General features: G+C 41.8%; 1 protein-coding gene across 4 annotated transcripts in view; it reads right to left on the reverse strand.

The window, feature by feature from the left end:
- Positions 1 to 16000, reverse strand: part of CPSF3 (cleavage and polyadenylation specific factor 3) — a 40727-nt gene extending 24727 nt beyond the window's left edge. For 3 of the 4 annotated variants that reach the window (XM_041756053.1, XM_041756052.1, XM_041756051.1), the window contains exons 1-7: positions 15817 to 16000; positions 11478 to 11541; positions 9868 to 9965; positions 7975 to 8103; positions 6409 to 6586; positions 5166 to 5255; positions 3577 to 3727 (exon numbers count right to left, since the gene is read on the reverse strand). In XM_041756053.1, coding sequence (XP_041611987.1) covers positions 3577 to 3727; positions 5166 to 5255; positions 6409 to 6586; positions 7975 to 8103; positions 9868 to 9965; positions 11478 to 11541; positions 15817 to 15866 — 760 coding nt within the window. In that variant the 5' untranslated portion in view covers positions 15867 to 16000. Of the gene's footprint in view, positions 1 to 3576; positions 3728 to 5165; positions 5256 to 6408; positions 6587 to 7974; positions 8104 to 9867; positions 9966 to 11477; positions 11542 to 15816 lie in introns of those variants that run through there. The other variant, XM_041756054.1, reaches the window with a different exon arrangement.
- Positions 16001 to 16089: the final 89 nt, after the last annotated feature.

Below are 16089 nucleotides of genomic sequence, written 5' to 3' on the forward strand. Positions count from 1 at the left end.
TTTCTTTCAGTCCTCTGATCATTTTTAAAATCCAGTTGTTTTTTGATTTTAGGTTGTGTAAGTTCTTTATATATTTTGGCTATTAACCCTTTATCACATGTACGATTTGCAAATATCTTCTCCCATTCAGTAGATTGCCTTTTTGTTTTGCTTAATATATTTTAAAGAGTTCAAGAAAATTAGCCTGGTTCTAACTTAAACTTGCAAAATCAAAACTTTATTTTACATACTAGTGTATGACCTAAAAAGAATATTGTGATCACAATCCCAAGATGTAGAACCTTTTAAAAATTATTCAGTAGAAGTTTACAATGAATAACAGACCATAACTATTACCTTAAAGAGACATTAATTCTGGATAGTTTTAAATGAAAATGTACTCTCAATATTTCAAAGACTTATCAAAATTAGACTTTTTGTAGTGAGACTTTGCTAGTTACAAAATAGGATTGTCAGAATAAAATTGTTACTGATCACTTAAAAACAGGATAGTCCTATTACTGCATATTTTTAAAAAAGCTGCCAAACATATTTCTGGCAATATGACTTCAAAGGAAGGTTTATTTTAGGGGAAAATTCTCATTAAATCCCAAAATATTGTAACAGTACTATGGCCAAAAGAAATCACTTACTCTTCCAGGCACACCTGTATTTAGAAGATGTATTAAATGTCACCTATGGAATTTACATTTATTATTTACACATTATCTCTAATTTTGAAACAACTTTATGTAGATTCATCTCTACTGTACAGATTAGGAAACAGGCTTAAAAAAAGGTTGAATAGTGTGGGAACATAATTTTTCAATTTGATTTGTAAGTGAACAATCTATATACAGACAGGGACTTTTCTTGTCATGCACATTACAAATATATTTCCTGCTTTGCCCTCTGGTTTATTCTGCTCGTGTTTTTACTGATATAATTAAAATGTTTAATGGTGTCAAAGTTATATATATATATATATATATATATATATATATATATACACACATACATACACATACATATATATGTATATTTATATACACACATATATATATACATATACATGTATATTTATTTATTTTCTCTATATACTTTTTATTTCTCAAATATCTTGCAATGTATACTATATCCCAAGGTCGTATCACATCTCCTATTTTTTGTGTGTATTTTTATGGATGAATTTTAAATATTAAAGAAAAGTTGAATAACTTGCCCCAAGGTCAGTCACATGCCTAGAAAATAGACAAAATTTGAAACCACTCATTTAAATGTCTATCCTTTTTCTATTATACTACATCATAAAGGAGAATTTAGGGGGAAGGGAACAACCAATCGCATAGAGCAGTCCTGGTTCATAAAAGAAATCATAATATAAATCATAATAAATGCCATAATATAAATCATAATATATGCCCTGATGGTAGAGTTGCTAGATAAAAATACCAAATGCCAAGTTAAACTTGAATTTCAGATAAAAAAAACACCAAAAGATTTTCAGTATAGGAATATATGTTAAATATTTGAGACACTTCTGCTAAAATATTATTTATCTGAAATTCAAGTTTAACTGGGTGTCCTGTATTTTTGTGTGCTGAATCTGGCAACCCAATTTGATGATAACAACGTGACTTCCCCTTCCCAATTTCCTTTGTTCTTCAAATTACATTGTTATGGAAACTTTTTATTTATTTCAAAGATTTTATTTATTTATTTTAGAGAGGGAACACGAAAAAAAAAAAAAAAATTAAAAAAAAAAAAAAAAAAAAAAAAAAAAAAGAGAGGGAACACGAACAGGGAGAGGGGAATCTCACACAGACTCCTTGCTGAACACCGAGCCCCATGTGGGGCTCAATCTCACAACCCCGAGATTAGGACCTGAGCTGAAATCAAGAGTTGGACACTCAATCGACTAAGCCACCCAGGTGCCTCTATTATGGAGACTTTTTAGTTCAAGATTTCTAAGGATAGGGGATCCCTGGGTGGCTCAGTGGTTTAGTGTCTGCCTTTGGCCCAGGGCGTGATCCTGGAGTCCCGGGATGAAGTCCCACGTTGGGTTCCCTGCATGGAGCCTGCTTCTCCCTCTGCCTGTGTCTCTGCCTCTTTATCTCTCTCTGTTTATGAATAAATAAATAAAATCTTAAAAAAAAAAGGATTTATAAGGATAAATCTGACTTGCAGTTAGAAAAAAGGACTAAGAGAAAACTGGACTGGGTTAGGAGATGCAGAAAATGCAGCTCCTACTACGTCCAATCTCTCTCACAGACCAGCTCTTGAGTTGGGGTCTTTTTTTTTTTTCTTAAAGATTTTATTGACTTATTCATGAGAGAGAGAGAGAGAGAGAGAGAGAGAGAGAGACAGGCAGAGACACAGGCAGAGGGAGAAGCAGGCTCCATGCAGGGAGCCTGACGTGGGATTCGATCCCAGGTCCCCAGGATCATGCCCTGGGCAGAAGGCGGTGCTAAACTGCGGAGCCACCTGGGCTGACCAAGTTGGAGTCATTCACTCCATTTTTCCTTGTTTTCCTTTTCAGTGTAATGGGGAGAGACTTATCCTCATCACCCTACAGATGGAGGTGAGAGCAAGAGCCTGATGTGACAATTTCTAGTTCTTCACACTGAAACTGTATACACAGTCTTTAAGGAGAAAAAAGAAATCTGGATAGTGAGAAAGTGGATGACTTAACATCTTTCCAGTCATTTGGGTATTTTTAACTAGGATTGGAGTACATACTATTCTAAACTCCAATTTTTTTGGTCCGATTAATATTTTACGTGAAAGTATAAAATTACTCATCTGTGACGTGATTTTTTTTTCTTACAAGGTGATATTTACTGACATGATATTTCTTTTTCTTTTCTTTTCTTTTTAAAGATTTATTTATTTATGATAGACACACACACACACAGAGAGAGAGAGAGAGAGAGAGAGAGAGAGGCAGAGACACAGGCAGAGGGAGAAGCAGGCTCCATGCCGGGAGCCCGACGCGGGACTCGATCCCGGGACTCCAGGATCGCGCCCTAGGCCAAAGGCAGGCGCCAAACCGTGGAGCCACTCAGGGATCCCCTGACATGATATTTATTTAATAAAATGATGGGGCACCTGGGTGGCTCAGTTAATTGAGCCAAACTCTTGGTTTTGTCTCAGGTCATGATCTCATGGGTCATGGGATCAAGCTCCAAGTCAGGCCTGCGCTCAGTGGAGAGTCAGCTTGAAGATTCTCTCCTTCTGCTGACCCCCCAAAACAAATGTCTTTTAAAAAGATACCAAAATGATGAATACCCTTACTGATAAAATTCTCTTTGTATCATTTATTTCCCACAAATGGTACTGTTGGGTCAGAGGGTGACATATTTTTAGGACTCCTGAGGCTCACTGCAGGGTGTTCTGAAGCTGCTGGCAACCAGAAAGGACACCATTTATATTCCCAGTAGCAGTGCCCAAGGGTCACTGTTTTTTGGGCACATGTTTTTAGATGCAGAAACTGAAGTCCAGAAAGGCAGAATAACCGATCCAAAACCAAGCAACTACCTTGACAGAAAGACACTCCCAAGATTTTGAGAATCCCCCAATATAAAGGAAAAGGCATACCTAAAATCAAGAGCAGCTCCTGAGCCCTTCCAAGGGCAAAGACAGGAATGAGGCCTCTGCCCCCTCTGTTTACAATGTCATGAACAGTGTTACAGAATCTTGCTTCTCGCTCTTCGCGCTTCTCATGGATATGGGTCCCATAAGTAGATTCCTAAATAACACATTAGAAGTATGAGACCAAGACTGATGATTCCCAAAGAAAACAAAAGTTAAACATCAATAAAATGCAGCAGCAAAGTGTTTCATTTCCCCACTGACATGCCATTTACTTGAACATGTATTGTTATAATACTAATTGAAAAGAAGAGTAAATAAAAATGACGGAATTCAAATCTGACTAAGCAGTTAAGACATTTTTAAAAAAGGAAACAGGAAAAAACTTAAAAATGTATCTTCCCTGCTCAAGAGAATTCTTTTTTATTTTTTAAACCATTTTACTTTCCATGGATGAGCATTCCCGGGAGCTTTTATTTTTTTTTTTTTATTATTATTTTTTTTTATAAGGGCATTTATTTATTTTTTTTAATTTTTATTTATTTATGATAGTCACAGAGGGAGAGAGAGGCTCAGAGACACAGGCAGAGGGAGAAGCAGGCTCCATGCACCGGGAGCCCGACGTCGGATTCGATCCCGGGTCTCCAGGATCGCGCCCTGGGCCAAAGGCAGGCGCCAAACCGCTGCACCACCCAGGGATCCCCCCGGGAGCTTTTAGATGTGCTGCATCTTAGGTCCCAGCCTGGACCTACTGAACCCAAATCTGTATTTTAACAATGACAGGATGATTCATATGCAACATCAAAGTTTGAGAAGTACTGCACCAAAGAACCAGATATAATGAAAATAACTTTTTTTCTGAGGGTCAAAAAAACCCACAAACATACCCCACAAAACTTCCCTTAAATTAAGATCAATTTATATGCAGGGTACCATTAGCTGAGTGAAAATGAATTCATTTATATTTTGCTTATGGACAGCAATATGCTAGGGTCTCTCATACTTGGGTAGTTGGGGATATTATAGGTGATGAGGGAGAAACAGTTCTTCTGTCTTGAACTAAATATATTTAATATTCTTTTATGTATGATTAAGTCCAAAAGATCTCTCTCCTAATCCCTGACCTCACTGTCCCAATACACATTTATTAATTTGTTCCTCATCAACCACCACCCTACCCCTCACCAAAAACTCTGTACAATTAATTTTTTATTCTCCTGTGACTTGCAAACTAGTAGGCAGCTACAACACACACACATATAAAGTTAGTGGGTGCTACAAGGTGAAACACAGTAACGATGGCAAAGGCAATAAGGTCACATCATTCTATACAACTCTTACGACGTTCTATTAGTTTGGGGTAATTCTCTTAGAAGAAAATACTTAGGAGGTGTCGTATCATCTCTGATACAAGACTACAGTTAAGATATTGAACAGCAAAAAAGTAGAGCTGTACTAAGAGAAACAACAAAAAAGAATTAAAAAACTAATACGTTTACATCTAATAACATATATTATGCAAATATGGTATTTTTTCCATTAGAAAAAACTCTGCTTACATTGCACTAATGAAAACACACAGCACTAATACTTACAATAATAAGAATATCAGGTTTAATATTAGGAATTTCAGCTGCCATTAAGTGTCTGTCTTCTTGTCTTGAGAAGTCGCCTGTGTACAAAAGCTGTGAAAAAAAATAAAGTGAGAAAGTTAGGATTTTGGAAGGTTTGTTTTCCTAGTGAATATATCTAGCTCATAAAATCTGAAGGTGAAGTTTAGTAGAAAAAACAGCCTACAACTGATGAAATTTAGATGCAATATTTGTATCTAATTCAAAGTGTATATCTCAGTGTAGTTACACAAACTGCCCAGTGTTTCAATATTCACTCTAACTTGGGGGAATGATACACTCCCAGATGCACCCAGCATGCACAACCTGCATATTAATAATCCTGAGAAGTGCTCTGAACACCTGAGACAAAAAGGGAATGATGAGGAAAGAAATCTAAGGTATATGGAAAAACCATCTAGAGTGGAGGAGAAAAATTATGGGAGGGTATACATCAAATTTCACATGGGAATTCAGATCTGCATTTGTGCTATTTTCTGCGCCTCTGAGCAAAAAGAATAAATGATTTAGCAGCAACAGTCAGTACAACTTGTTGTGCAAACATTTCAAATGTATGAGTAATTGCTAACAGTTTGGGACAGTACTGCACTAGAGCATTGATTCTCAGTTCTGCCTACACATGGGAATCATCTAGAAAACTTAAAAAAACAAAACAAAACAAAAAGGCCAGGGCCACACCATGAGTATAAACAGGCTAAGTGACTCCAACATGCACCAGGGGTAAGAGCTGGTGCTGTCATTGATCTATGCCTTAGGTGGCATAGGATGGTGGCAAAGATCTGTTCTGATTAACACCTGTGACTCATGCAGCTCCCCCCGCCCATCTTCAGAGGCTTACATGTGTATCCTAGAACACCCAGACGACACAAATGCCTAATCACGGTTTAATGTGAAACAGGTACAGTCACAAAGACAGCTCTGCCCGCATCATTTTTCTAAAGGACCCTGGAAAGGAATCAATCCTATGGTCCTGTGAAGAAACTTTAGGCTTTAGAGAAGCTGACTTTACTATTTCTAATCTTGAAACAGGAAATCTTACCTTGGGGTTATGACCTGTGATATTTAAAAGGAAAAAGTATCAATTTTTATCCCACGTTTCAGTGTTTGGACACCTCACAAGTCTTAGGGAATCTCCTTGGGTGTCACTCGGGGGCAGAAAGCTCTGCAAGGATTTCTCTGGGGAAGGAAGCTGTCAGGGCAAGAGTACCTTCACGCCTGCGATCTCAATCATGAACATGGCAGCTCCCAGAACGTGGCCTGCGTGGTAACACCAAAACTTGATTCCTGCAACTTCTTTAACTTCATGGAAGTTGATAGTTTCAATTTTGTCCATGCTCTCTTCCAGATCCGTTTCTGTATACAGCATGTCGTCTGCCGATATGTTACTAAATATTTAATGAGGTCAACACAGAAGAAAATTACAGGTAAAAAAAATTTTTTAAAACTCTTTGAACTCAAAGAAACTATCTGTGAATAAAATAGCCACAAAGTTCTTTCACTGTATGGATTATGCTACTTACAATCTCTTGGACATTTTGTGTATTTTTTTACTAGGTAATTATAATCAAAGTTTGGTGCGTACAGCTACAAAGCATGATTTTAAGCAAAGTACACAATAACTTAAAGCAGCAGACTCTTATAGTATTTCTCAATATGATAGTTTTTCTTCCTGCCCCAATACTCGTTAGAGATCAACTCGCTCATATACTCAAGTACACTGAAATACAGCAGAGTTTCACATCAGGATGTGAAAAGATTTCTCTACGAGGTATAGTATAAGTTTTCTCCTGAAAATTATGCTAATGTACTTCCAAAAAAGCAAAAGGGGGTTGTGGTTAAGGCCACAGACTCTTGTGCCAGATTGCTTGGGTCCAGATGCCAGCTTCATCTCTTACCATGACCACCACAGGCACATCACCTAACCTCTGTGTGGCTCAGTTCTACCACCTGTAAAATGGGCTTCATAACAGAATCTACATCATGAAGTCGAGACGAAGATGAAATGAGTTAATACATGTTGAGAAGTGAGGACTGCGTCTGCACATGCTAGCATTATTTAAGTGGTAGGCAGTATAATTACTAACGGTAACTCTTCCATTCTTGTCTATTTACATGTGAAGATAACAAATTGCCTCTTTGCTATTTTTGGAATGTACACACTAAACGGTAAACTCCTGAAGGCTAATAATTTATGCTGTAGGTATCACAAAAATGCTTCTAACTTTCCTGATTATCCTCTTACAACTAAAAAAAACTTCCTTTAGGAAACTTTTTCACTTAAGATAGTAAATTGCTGTGATAAAATAATCTAAAATAAGATTTCAGTATATATCACAGTATCAAGTACTTGATCTTAAATTTTAATAAAATCATAAAATTAGGTTTATAGAATATTGTTTGTGTATCTTATAATTCACCTAAATTACAAAGATTTAAGGATGTAAAAACTTCATAAGGACTTTATAGCCAGGAAGGTGCTGGTACATGATGGGTATTTGAGGAGTTGATATTGAATGACAAATAAGGGGCGCATGGGCGGCTCAGTCGGTTAAGTGTCTGCCTTCCACTCAGGTCTTGATCTCAAGGTCCTGGGACCAAGTCCCGCATCGAAGTCCCTGCTCATCGGGGAGTCGGCTTCTCCTTTTCCCTCTGCCCTTCTCTCTCCCTAACTTGTGTGCTCACTCACTCTGCTCTCTCAAATAATGATCCATATCTTAAATTGTATGTATTCTACAGAAGGAAATTCCTGTATAAACCTAATAGAGCAATTTACCTGACTTTGACATAATCTGAAAGAAGCCATCTATAAATAGCTTTTGTAGCATGAGTCATAAATGTTCTTCCTTTGAAACTTGTCTTCTGTAGAAACCAGGGCAAAGCTCCACAGTGATCCAAATGGAAACTTAAAAAGAAAGAAAATGATTCTGTTAGTTCTTAAAATACTATCCACCATATAATTTATGAAATGAAATCACTGTTCATTGTACAGAGTCCTATGTAATAGTTGCATATGGATACTTTCAGAACACCAAGGGTATCTTGTTGCAGAAGGAAGGAATAATGAATGCATCCAGTTCTAGTGTAAGAAGATATCAAAAGTATTTTTTAAACATCAAAATACTTGCCAGTGATAATTACAGAAGAAAGAACATGCCCAAACCTCCTCTCAACAGCCAGAATTATAACAAGCGCTCTAGTGCCATGAAGCTGAAACATGTCACTTTTTACAAATGAAGTTCCTATAAAATGTGTCAAGGACAGTGATGTCAAGGAGATATTCCAGGAAAGGGCTTTCTTGGTTTCAAGTTTCACAGTGGTCCAAGGTGTACACTATCTCCTTCTCACTCTACAAGTAGGAGAGTATGTTTTTTTATAGCAAGCATTTCTAACCTGTGATGCCAATATGAAGTGCTGTCTTAGATGTCTGCAATATGCTTCCAAGTAGAAAATCCTCTTTTATTTATTTCTTAAGATTTTATTTATTTAGGGGCACCTGGGTGGCTCAGTCGGTTAAGTATATGCCTTCCGCTTAGGACTGAGTCCCACGTGGGATTCCCTGCTCAGTGGGAAGTCGGCTTTTCCCTCTCCTTCTTCTGCTCCCCCTACTGGTGCTCTCTAGCTGTCTCAAATGAATGAATGAATGAATGAATGAATGATCTTTAACATTTTTAAAAAATTTATTTTAGAGAGAGAGTGCATACCAGCAGAGGGAGGAGCCTCGGAGGAGGGTAAGGGAGAGAGAGATGAGGGAGATAATTCCCAGCAGACTCCCTACCAAGTGCAGAACTGGAGGAAGGGCAATCCCAAGGCGAGATCACCACCTGAGCTGAAACCAAGAGTCAGAAGCTCAAGCAACTGAGTCACGCAGGTGCCCCTTTATTATATTTTTCAAAAAATTCTGTTTATTGGGCAGCCCTGGTGGCTTAGCGGTTTAGCGCTGACTTTAGCCCAGAGCATGATCATGGAGACCCAGGATTAAGTCCCACATCGGGCTCCCTGCATGAAGCCTGCTTCCCCCTCTGCCTATGTCTCTGCCTCTCTCTCTCTTTGTGTCTCTCCCGAGTAAATTAATAAAATCTTAAAAAGAAAATCTTTTTATTAAGGGCACCCGTGTTTTGGCTCAGGTCATAATCTTGGGGCCCTGGGATCAGCCCTGCATTGTCAGGCTCTGTGGGGAATCTGCTGGACATTCTCTCTCCCTCCCCCTCTGCTCCTCTCCCTCCAATTCTCATGCGCTCTCTGTAAATGAACAAATCTTTAAAGAAAAAATTATTTTATCTTTTTTAAAGATTTTATTTATTTATTCATGAGAGACACAGAGAAAGAGAGGCACAGACATAGGCAGAGGGAGAAGCAGGCTCCACGCAAGGAGCCTGATGTGGGACTTGATGCCGGGACTCCAGGATCAGGCCCTGAGTCAAAGGCAGGTGCCCAACCACTGAGCCACCCAGGTGTCCCAAGATAAATTTGTTTAAATTAACTCTACCACCCTCAATGTAGGACTCAAACTCATGACCTGGAGATCAAGAGTTGCATGCTCTGCTGACTGAGCCAGGCAGGTGCCCCAGAAAATACTCTTTTAAAACACCAGAATCTTAAAATCTGATAATGACCTTATAGTAAAAGTTCTTGAGAAACAGTGCTGTTAAGAAAGAAAATAACTTACTGACTAATTAACAGGAGATCAATCTCGGCTGGGTCAATTAAATCAATATATGGAAGAGCATCCATTCCTTCTAGGCCAGGGTGGATCCCGCAGTCTAGCTGCAGAGACAGAAGAAAGGATTACCATCTCCTATACGTTTTATTAACACTTATTTAATAGACAATATTTAAAACAAATCCTTGACACACATAATTGAGATGGACTGTATACAGTAACACCTGCAATGCAATTCTTACTAAACATAGCAAATCTGGGGTGCCCAGGTGGTTCAGTTGGTGAAGTGTCTGCCTTTGGCTCAGGTCATGATCTCAGGATCCTGGGATCGAGCCTCACATAGGGTTCCCGGCTCTCAGCGAGGAGTCTGCCTCTCCCTCTGCTCCTCCCCCAACCTGTGCACATTAGCTCGTGCTCTCTCTCAGTCTCTTTCTAGTAAATAAATTCTTAAAAAAAAAAAAAAAAACAATGCACATTAACAATTCTAACTCCCCAAATATAAAATACGGCTCACAGGATACCAGGCACCTTCTTTGCAGCTAGTTTTCGTAGTCACTCTAACAATGCACGAACTCTTTTCCAAAAACTTTGATATGATAAGATGATGGGCATTTTATTTATATAGATTTGCTACTACTGGCTCTGGCTACTGTGAGAAACCAATGATCAGAAATGGGAAACTTACCAGATTAGGGCAACTGAAGTATTTTTCTTTTTAGAGATTTTATTTATTTATTCATGAGAGACAGAGAGAGAGGCAGAGACATAGGCAGAGGGAGAAGCAGGCTCCCTGCGAGGAGCCCGATGTGGGACTTGATCCCAGGACTCCAGGATCATGACCTGAGCCAAAGGCAGACGCTCAACCACTGAACCACCCAGGTGCCCGAAATTGAAGTATTTTAAGGCATTAGGGAGTGAGTTCTTCAAAGTCAGTCATTAATGAGTTACCAATTCATTTTGGGGCATTTCTACCCCACTGATACAATAAATGACTACAAAGACAATACCTGACATGTGCCTATTCTTTAACAATGGGAAAAAGTAGAGAAGTGGAATCACAGAACATGATGAGCCATTGACGTGCTTTTCTAGGGAGGACTGTGTAAATCATTGCTTCTAAACCCTCTTGTAGATAAGGAAACAGGCTTAGAGGAACAGACTGCCTTGCCTAAGGTCAGGGGCCCTGATGTAAACGTCAGTATCTAAGCTTCCAAAGCAGGGCTCTATCATCCCAGGCTACAAGGGGCTGGCTGGAGCTCTGCGTGTTTGGGCATTCAGTTCTTTGGCTCTCTTCCACAGGCGTCAGGAGGGAAGTTAGGTTGGTGCGACCTCCCAGAAGTGAAAGAGGGACCTTGAAGAAGCAACAGTTCAGGAGACATAGTTGACAATCTTACAATTTTAGAATACATCTTCTCAGCTTACCTCCTGTTTTGTCAAATTACTAAGCCCTAGTGTATATTATTTATTCACAATACTGTTTTACAGCCTAAGCTACATATACCAACTATGACCACAGTCCTGGAAAAGATCTAACCCCACAAGATCTCTTCCCCTGGAAAGGATCTACTAGTACAACAGACAGAGCCATACTATTAACCTGACTGCAAAATAATTACCATTATTTTTCTTCCTTTGAACTCCAGGATAATACATGATCTTCCTACTTCTTGTCCAGCGCCACTGCAAACATAGGGAGAGAAGAAAAGAGGATTAAATACAAAGTCAAGCCCAATAAATCAAACCTTTTTACAATTTAAATTATGCCCCATTTGATGACAGCATTTATCTCATGCAGATAAGAATTCGAGAAACGACAAATATAGGGAAGAAGAGTATCAATGTGGGAAAAGATGGAAAGTGATCCTTGGGAGTTTTCGGGACTTTGCAGCTGCTAAGATGGCGAGATGAGATGGTACAGATGCGAGAAGCCCACGGTGAAATTCAATCTTCTAAATGTTAGGGTTAAATCATGAAGTAATGGAAATGAAATCTCAGTTATGCAGATTATGTGATCATACTTCTAGGATCAGCACTTAAGTTGTAAACCCATAAGCACTTCAAAACTCTTTCACGGTCTTTAAGAGCCTAAGACGCACTCACTACATAGCTTCAATTTCAATAGATTTATTTTATTTGTAGCTGCGCCTCTCACTCCCTTTCCCCTCGAGCTTGTTATTTCAGGATCCTGGATGCCCCGGATTTCAACAATTGTCCTTTCTTCTTAAATGAATAAAACAGCCTTAATTTCCAATTATCACTAGATGCCCTTGCAGCTGAACCTCAGCTGTTGCTGCAGCCCCTCACCTTCTCTGAGGTCTTTTCCCACCTGCCCTAGGTAATGTTTCACTCACTCATTCAACACCAAGCACTGTACCCTCGGTGGCTCAGATGTGGAAACGCTAGTACCTGGAGCCTGATCTCAAGGAACTCAGCCCATTTATGAGGGGACACACACGAGATGGCTCCATCCCCAACTGGAGATCCTGCCGCAAAGCAGGATGCTGATAAAGAAAATCAAAGGACCCTGGCGCTGCCGTGACCTCTGGGTCCCCCACTTTCACTGGCCTGCAAGGCAACCTCTGAAGTGTCCCGGGCTCAGTTCTCTCTGCCACAGCAGGTGTTTCAAACTTTGTCCCCATTCCTACATTTCCCAACCTCCTATCTCCCTCTTCAGTTGCGGCGGGGCCTCCTTAGCATCAAAACAGAGGGCATCTGTCATTTTCTCAACGTCAACCTGCCTCCATCCGGTCTCCCTCCAGTTCTCCTGTGGTGACACAATAGAGCTCTTTCTGTCCAAGGCTGATCCTGCCACCAGTGTTCTCCACCCTGCACACTCCGCGCTCCAAGGACCTGGCCGTAGCCAGGCGGACACTTCCCTTCCTGTCTACTTTAGCATCACAACTGAGGTGTGCTACAGGGTTCTCACCCACAAATTAAATTCCCTGCATTCTAATTTCCTTTCCCCACCACCACCTCCCAGGAGAGCCGTGCACACTCCCTGCGGCTGGTTCCTCACCTCCTCTCCCTCGATTCACCGCAGGTCGGCTTCTGCCAACCACTTTTCTGGAACTGTGCTTGCAAGGTGGCTCGTTGTTGCTAAATGCAAATCGCCTTTCCCATCCTTCTCTGGTTCTCGCGGCAGCTTGGCACCCCTAGACCCCAGTCACTCTCCAAGTGCTCCCCCCTTGGCATTTCTGCCTCATGCTCTCATCCGTCTCCCTGGTTCCCCTCTGGAGGTCCCTTCGCACTCAGAGGCCTCTGGCCACATCCAATGTTGATACTGCAAAGTGCTCTCCCTGCCCACTTCTCAGGTTTCCTGATCTTCAGTCTCACGTTTTTGACACAATCATGATTACCAAGTCTGTATCCGTAGCCCAGAGGCTTCTGAATGGCGTTTAGGTGTCTCTCCTGGGCTAGCACACAGACACCTTAAATTCAAATGTGCCAAACTCGTTTTCACCTCAAACCCCTTGTACTTGCTTTTCTCCTGGATTATCCCTCAGATACTGACATGGTTGGCTTCTTTGTATCCTTTGGGTTTCAGTCCAAATGCCACCTGCGAAGGCCTCCTTCTGACCCCTCTTTTCATTTGCCCTTCACCAACTCTATCGTAACATAACTACATGAAGTTACTCTACCTATTTATAGTTTCTCACCATGAAAATGAAGGCTCCATATGAGCAGACATTATCTATTTTGTTCATTATTTAGCTGCAGTACCTGAGATGCACTCAATCTCAACAAATACTTCCCAAGTGCCTAAAAACTCCTAAATTATAACCTTGGAAACATTATGCTAAGTAAAAGAAACTGAAGTTGGTTATAAAAGGTTGCATATTATATGACCTTATTTAAGTGAAATGTCCAGAATAGGCAAATCTGTAGAGAAGGAAAATTAGTAGTGGTGGCCAGGGTCTGGGGATATTGGGGGAAATGGGAGTGACAGGCTTTCTTTCTGGAAGGACAAAAATGTTGTGGAATTAAACAGTAGTGATGGTTGTACAACTCTGTGAATATACTAGAAACCACTGAATTGTACACTTTCAATGGATTGTATGGTATGTGAATTATATTTCAATAAAGCTGTTATAAAACAAGAGAACTCCCAAATTTATTCCAGATCTGCCCCAGCTCCCGTACTCCTTGAGTGAATTCCATGATCGTTTACCAGTTGCTCAATCTAGAAATCCAAGACATCCTTACACTCCTCTCCACAGCTGCCCCTTCCAGTACATCTGATGAGCTACTAAACTGTAAAGATTTCAATTCCTTACTCTCTGAAACCTACTTCTTTCCAACTCAACTTTCATTTCATTCATTCCAAGCTCTCACTGCTTTTTACTGGGATTATTTCAATTCCATCCTCCTGGATTCCCTCCACTGAACCCACTCTTATTCATCTGCTTACCCTGCTGATAGGCGTGATCTTCCTAAACACAGCTCCCACTATATCTCATGGATGCTTAAACCATTCATTGGCTCTCTAGAACCGGCATGAAAAGTGCTCAAACTCCTCAGTAGGTATACAAGCCGGTCCCTGGGTCCCTTTCCCACCTCATCTGCTAATCTTTCAGTCACAGCCATGAGGAAACTGGCCACAACTACGACCACTCTCTTCACATGTGCCACTACTGCTGCCTGGAACACCCTTGCCCTACACTATTTTTAGTTCCTATTTATCCTTTAGGGCTCAGCTCACGCATTCTATTTCCCAGGATGCAGCCGTTAGCCTTCTCTTCTTAATTTGCTAGAGTGTGTGCCTCTCTATTCTCTTCTAACATTCCATTTACTGAGCAGCTTCTATGATCCTCAAAATAAGTGCGGCTATATTATTTTCACATGAAGAAATGGGTTCAGCGAAGTTGCTGCCAGGAAGTGACAGAGCAGGGACTGAATTCCACGTCTGACCCCCAAGTAAGGGTCTCCTATTATTCTAAACTATCTCTCTGGAACTTCTCACTTTGCACTGCAATTCCTTCCAAAAGGGTGAATTCAGTTAACTCGGCGCTCTCTTAGGTGCATCTCCAGTGCCCAGTGCCACGCTTGACACTTGCTCAGTGTTTGCTGCCCACAGGAAGAGAGGGTGAGTGCGAGATGAGTAGTGGAAACTTGTGTTACGTCCCCAGCAGGTGCTCAGCTAGGCCCTACTGATGGATGTGTAGATACTGCCCGCCTTTTGATAAAAGAAAAAAAAAAATGCACAGGTTAACGTGATGCTGACTCCTATCTACATGTGTTTGTGAATTCAAATTGCTCGCCTACAGGAAAAGGGGGGTGGGGTGGGAGTGACAGGCTTTCTTTCTGGAAAAAGAATTTTCTCCACAAGTCTGCTTTCCGGCCGGCAGACCGCCACCTCCACTGAGAGACGAGCCCTCCCACGGACAATCGCGGGCTGAATTTCCGTCAACATCTCCGCTCTTTCTCCTCTCCGTCTACCTTCCTTACTCTGTTAGGGTCTGAAGTCTGGACCTCAAAACTCATACAGCTAATGGATTTCCTCTTTCCCGTCTTGGCAAATGTCAAGTCCTGGAGGAAACAATAAACAGCTTTAGTTCGGCTTCGCGCCGCCACAGCCGAATCCGGGTCGGGTCCTCCGTCATCCCGCCGCCGCCAGCAGCACCGCTGCCCCCTGCGCTTCCACTCTAGCACCGAGGAAAGCGCCCAGAGGCCCAAAGCCATTCTTTCCCGCCGCCAACCCCAACATCCTCCGCCCTGAGATCGAAGAAAAGCCACGTCCCGCTCAACCCGGCAGACCCGTTCCGACCCACGTTTCTCCGAACCCCTTCAGCCTGAGAGGCCCGGCCCGCAGCGGCGGAGCAAGGGCCGGCTCCTGAGGCCTGCGGGCGAGGGGGCGACCGGGGGGGGCGACCGCGAGGGGGGGGAGGCCGACCCTCCGGCCGCCGCGCCTGCCTCTCACTGCTCCCAGCTTCACTCCCTCTCGCGCTGGGCCCTTACAGGGGTCGGATCAGCAGCTGGTCACTTTCCTCGGCGGGAATCGCAGACATCTCCGAAATCTGACGGCGAAGCGGGGGTGAGGAGCAGGCGGCGCGAGTCTGCGTAAACAGAAAGCAGAGCCACCGGGAACCTGAGGTAGAAAAACCCCATCCACCAAGAGCACAACTTCCGGCACTCGGGCGCCCGCGACACCAGGCTCCTCCCCCCGACTTCCGGCCGCAGAACCTGGGTCGCGAGGCTCCTCCCCCAGCGGAGTCCGGAAGCCGGGGGCGG

Source organism: Vulpes lagopus, chromosome 5, assembly GCF_018345385.1.
Source record: "Vulpes lagopus strain Blue_001 chromosome 5, ASM1834538v1, whole genome shotgun sequence".
Classification (NCBI taxonomy): Eukaryota; Metazoa; Chordata; class Mammalia; order Carnivora; family Canidae; genus Vulpes; species Vulpes lagopus.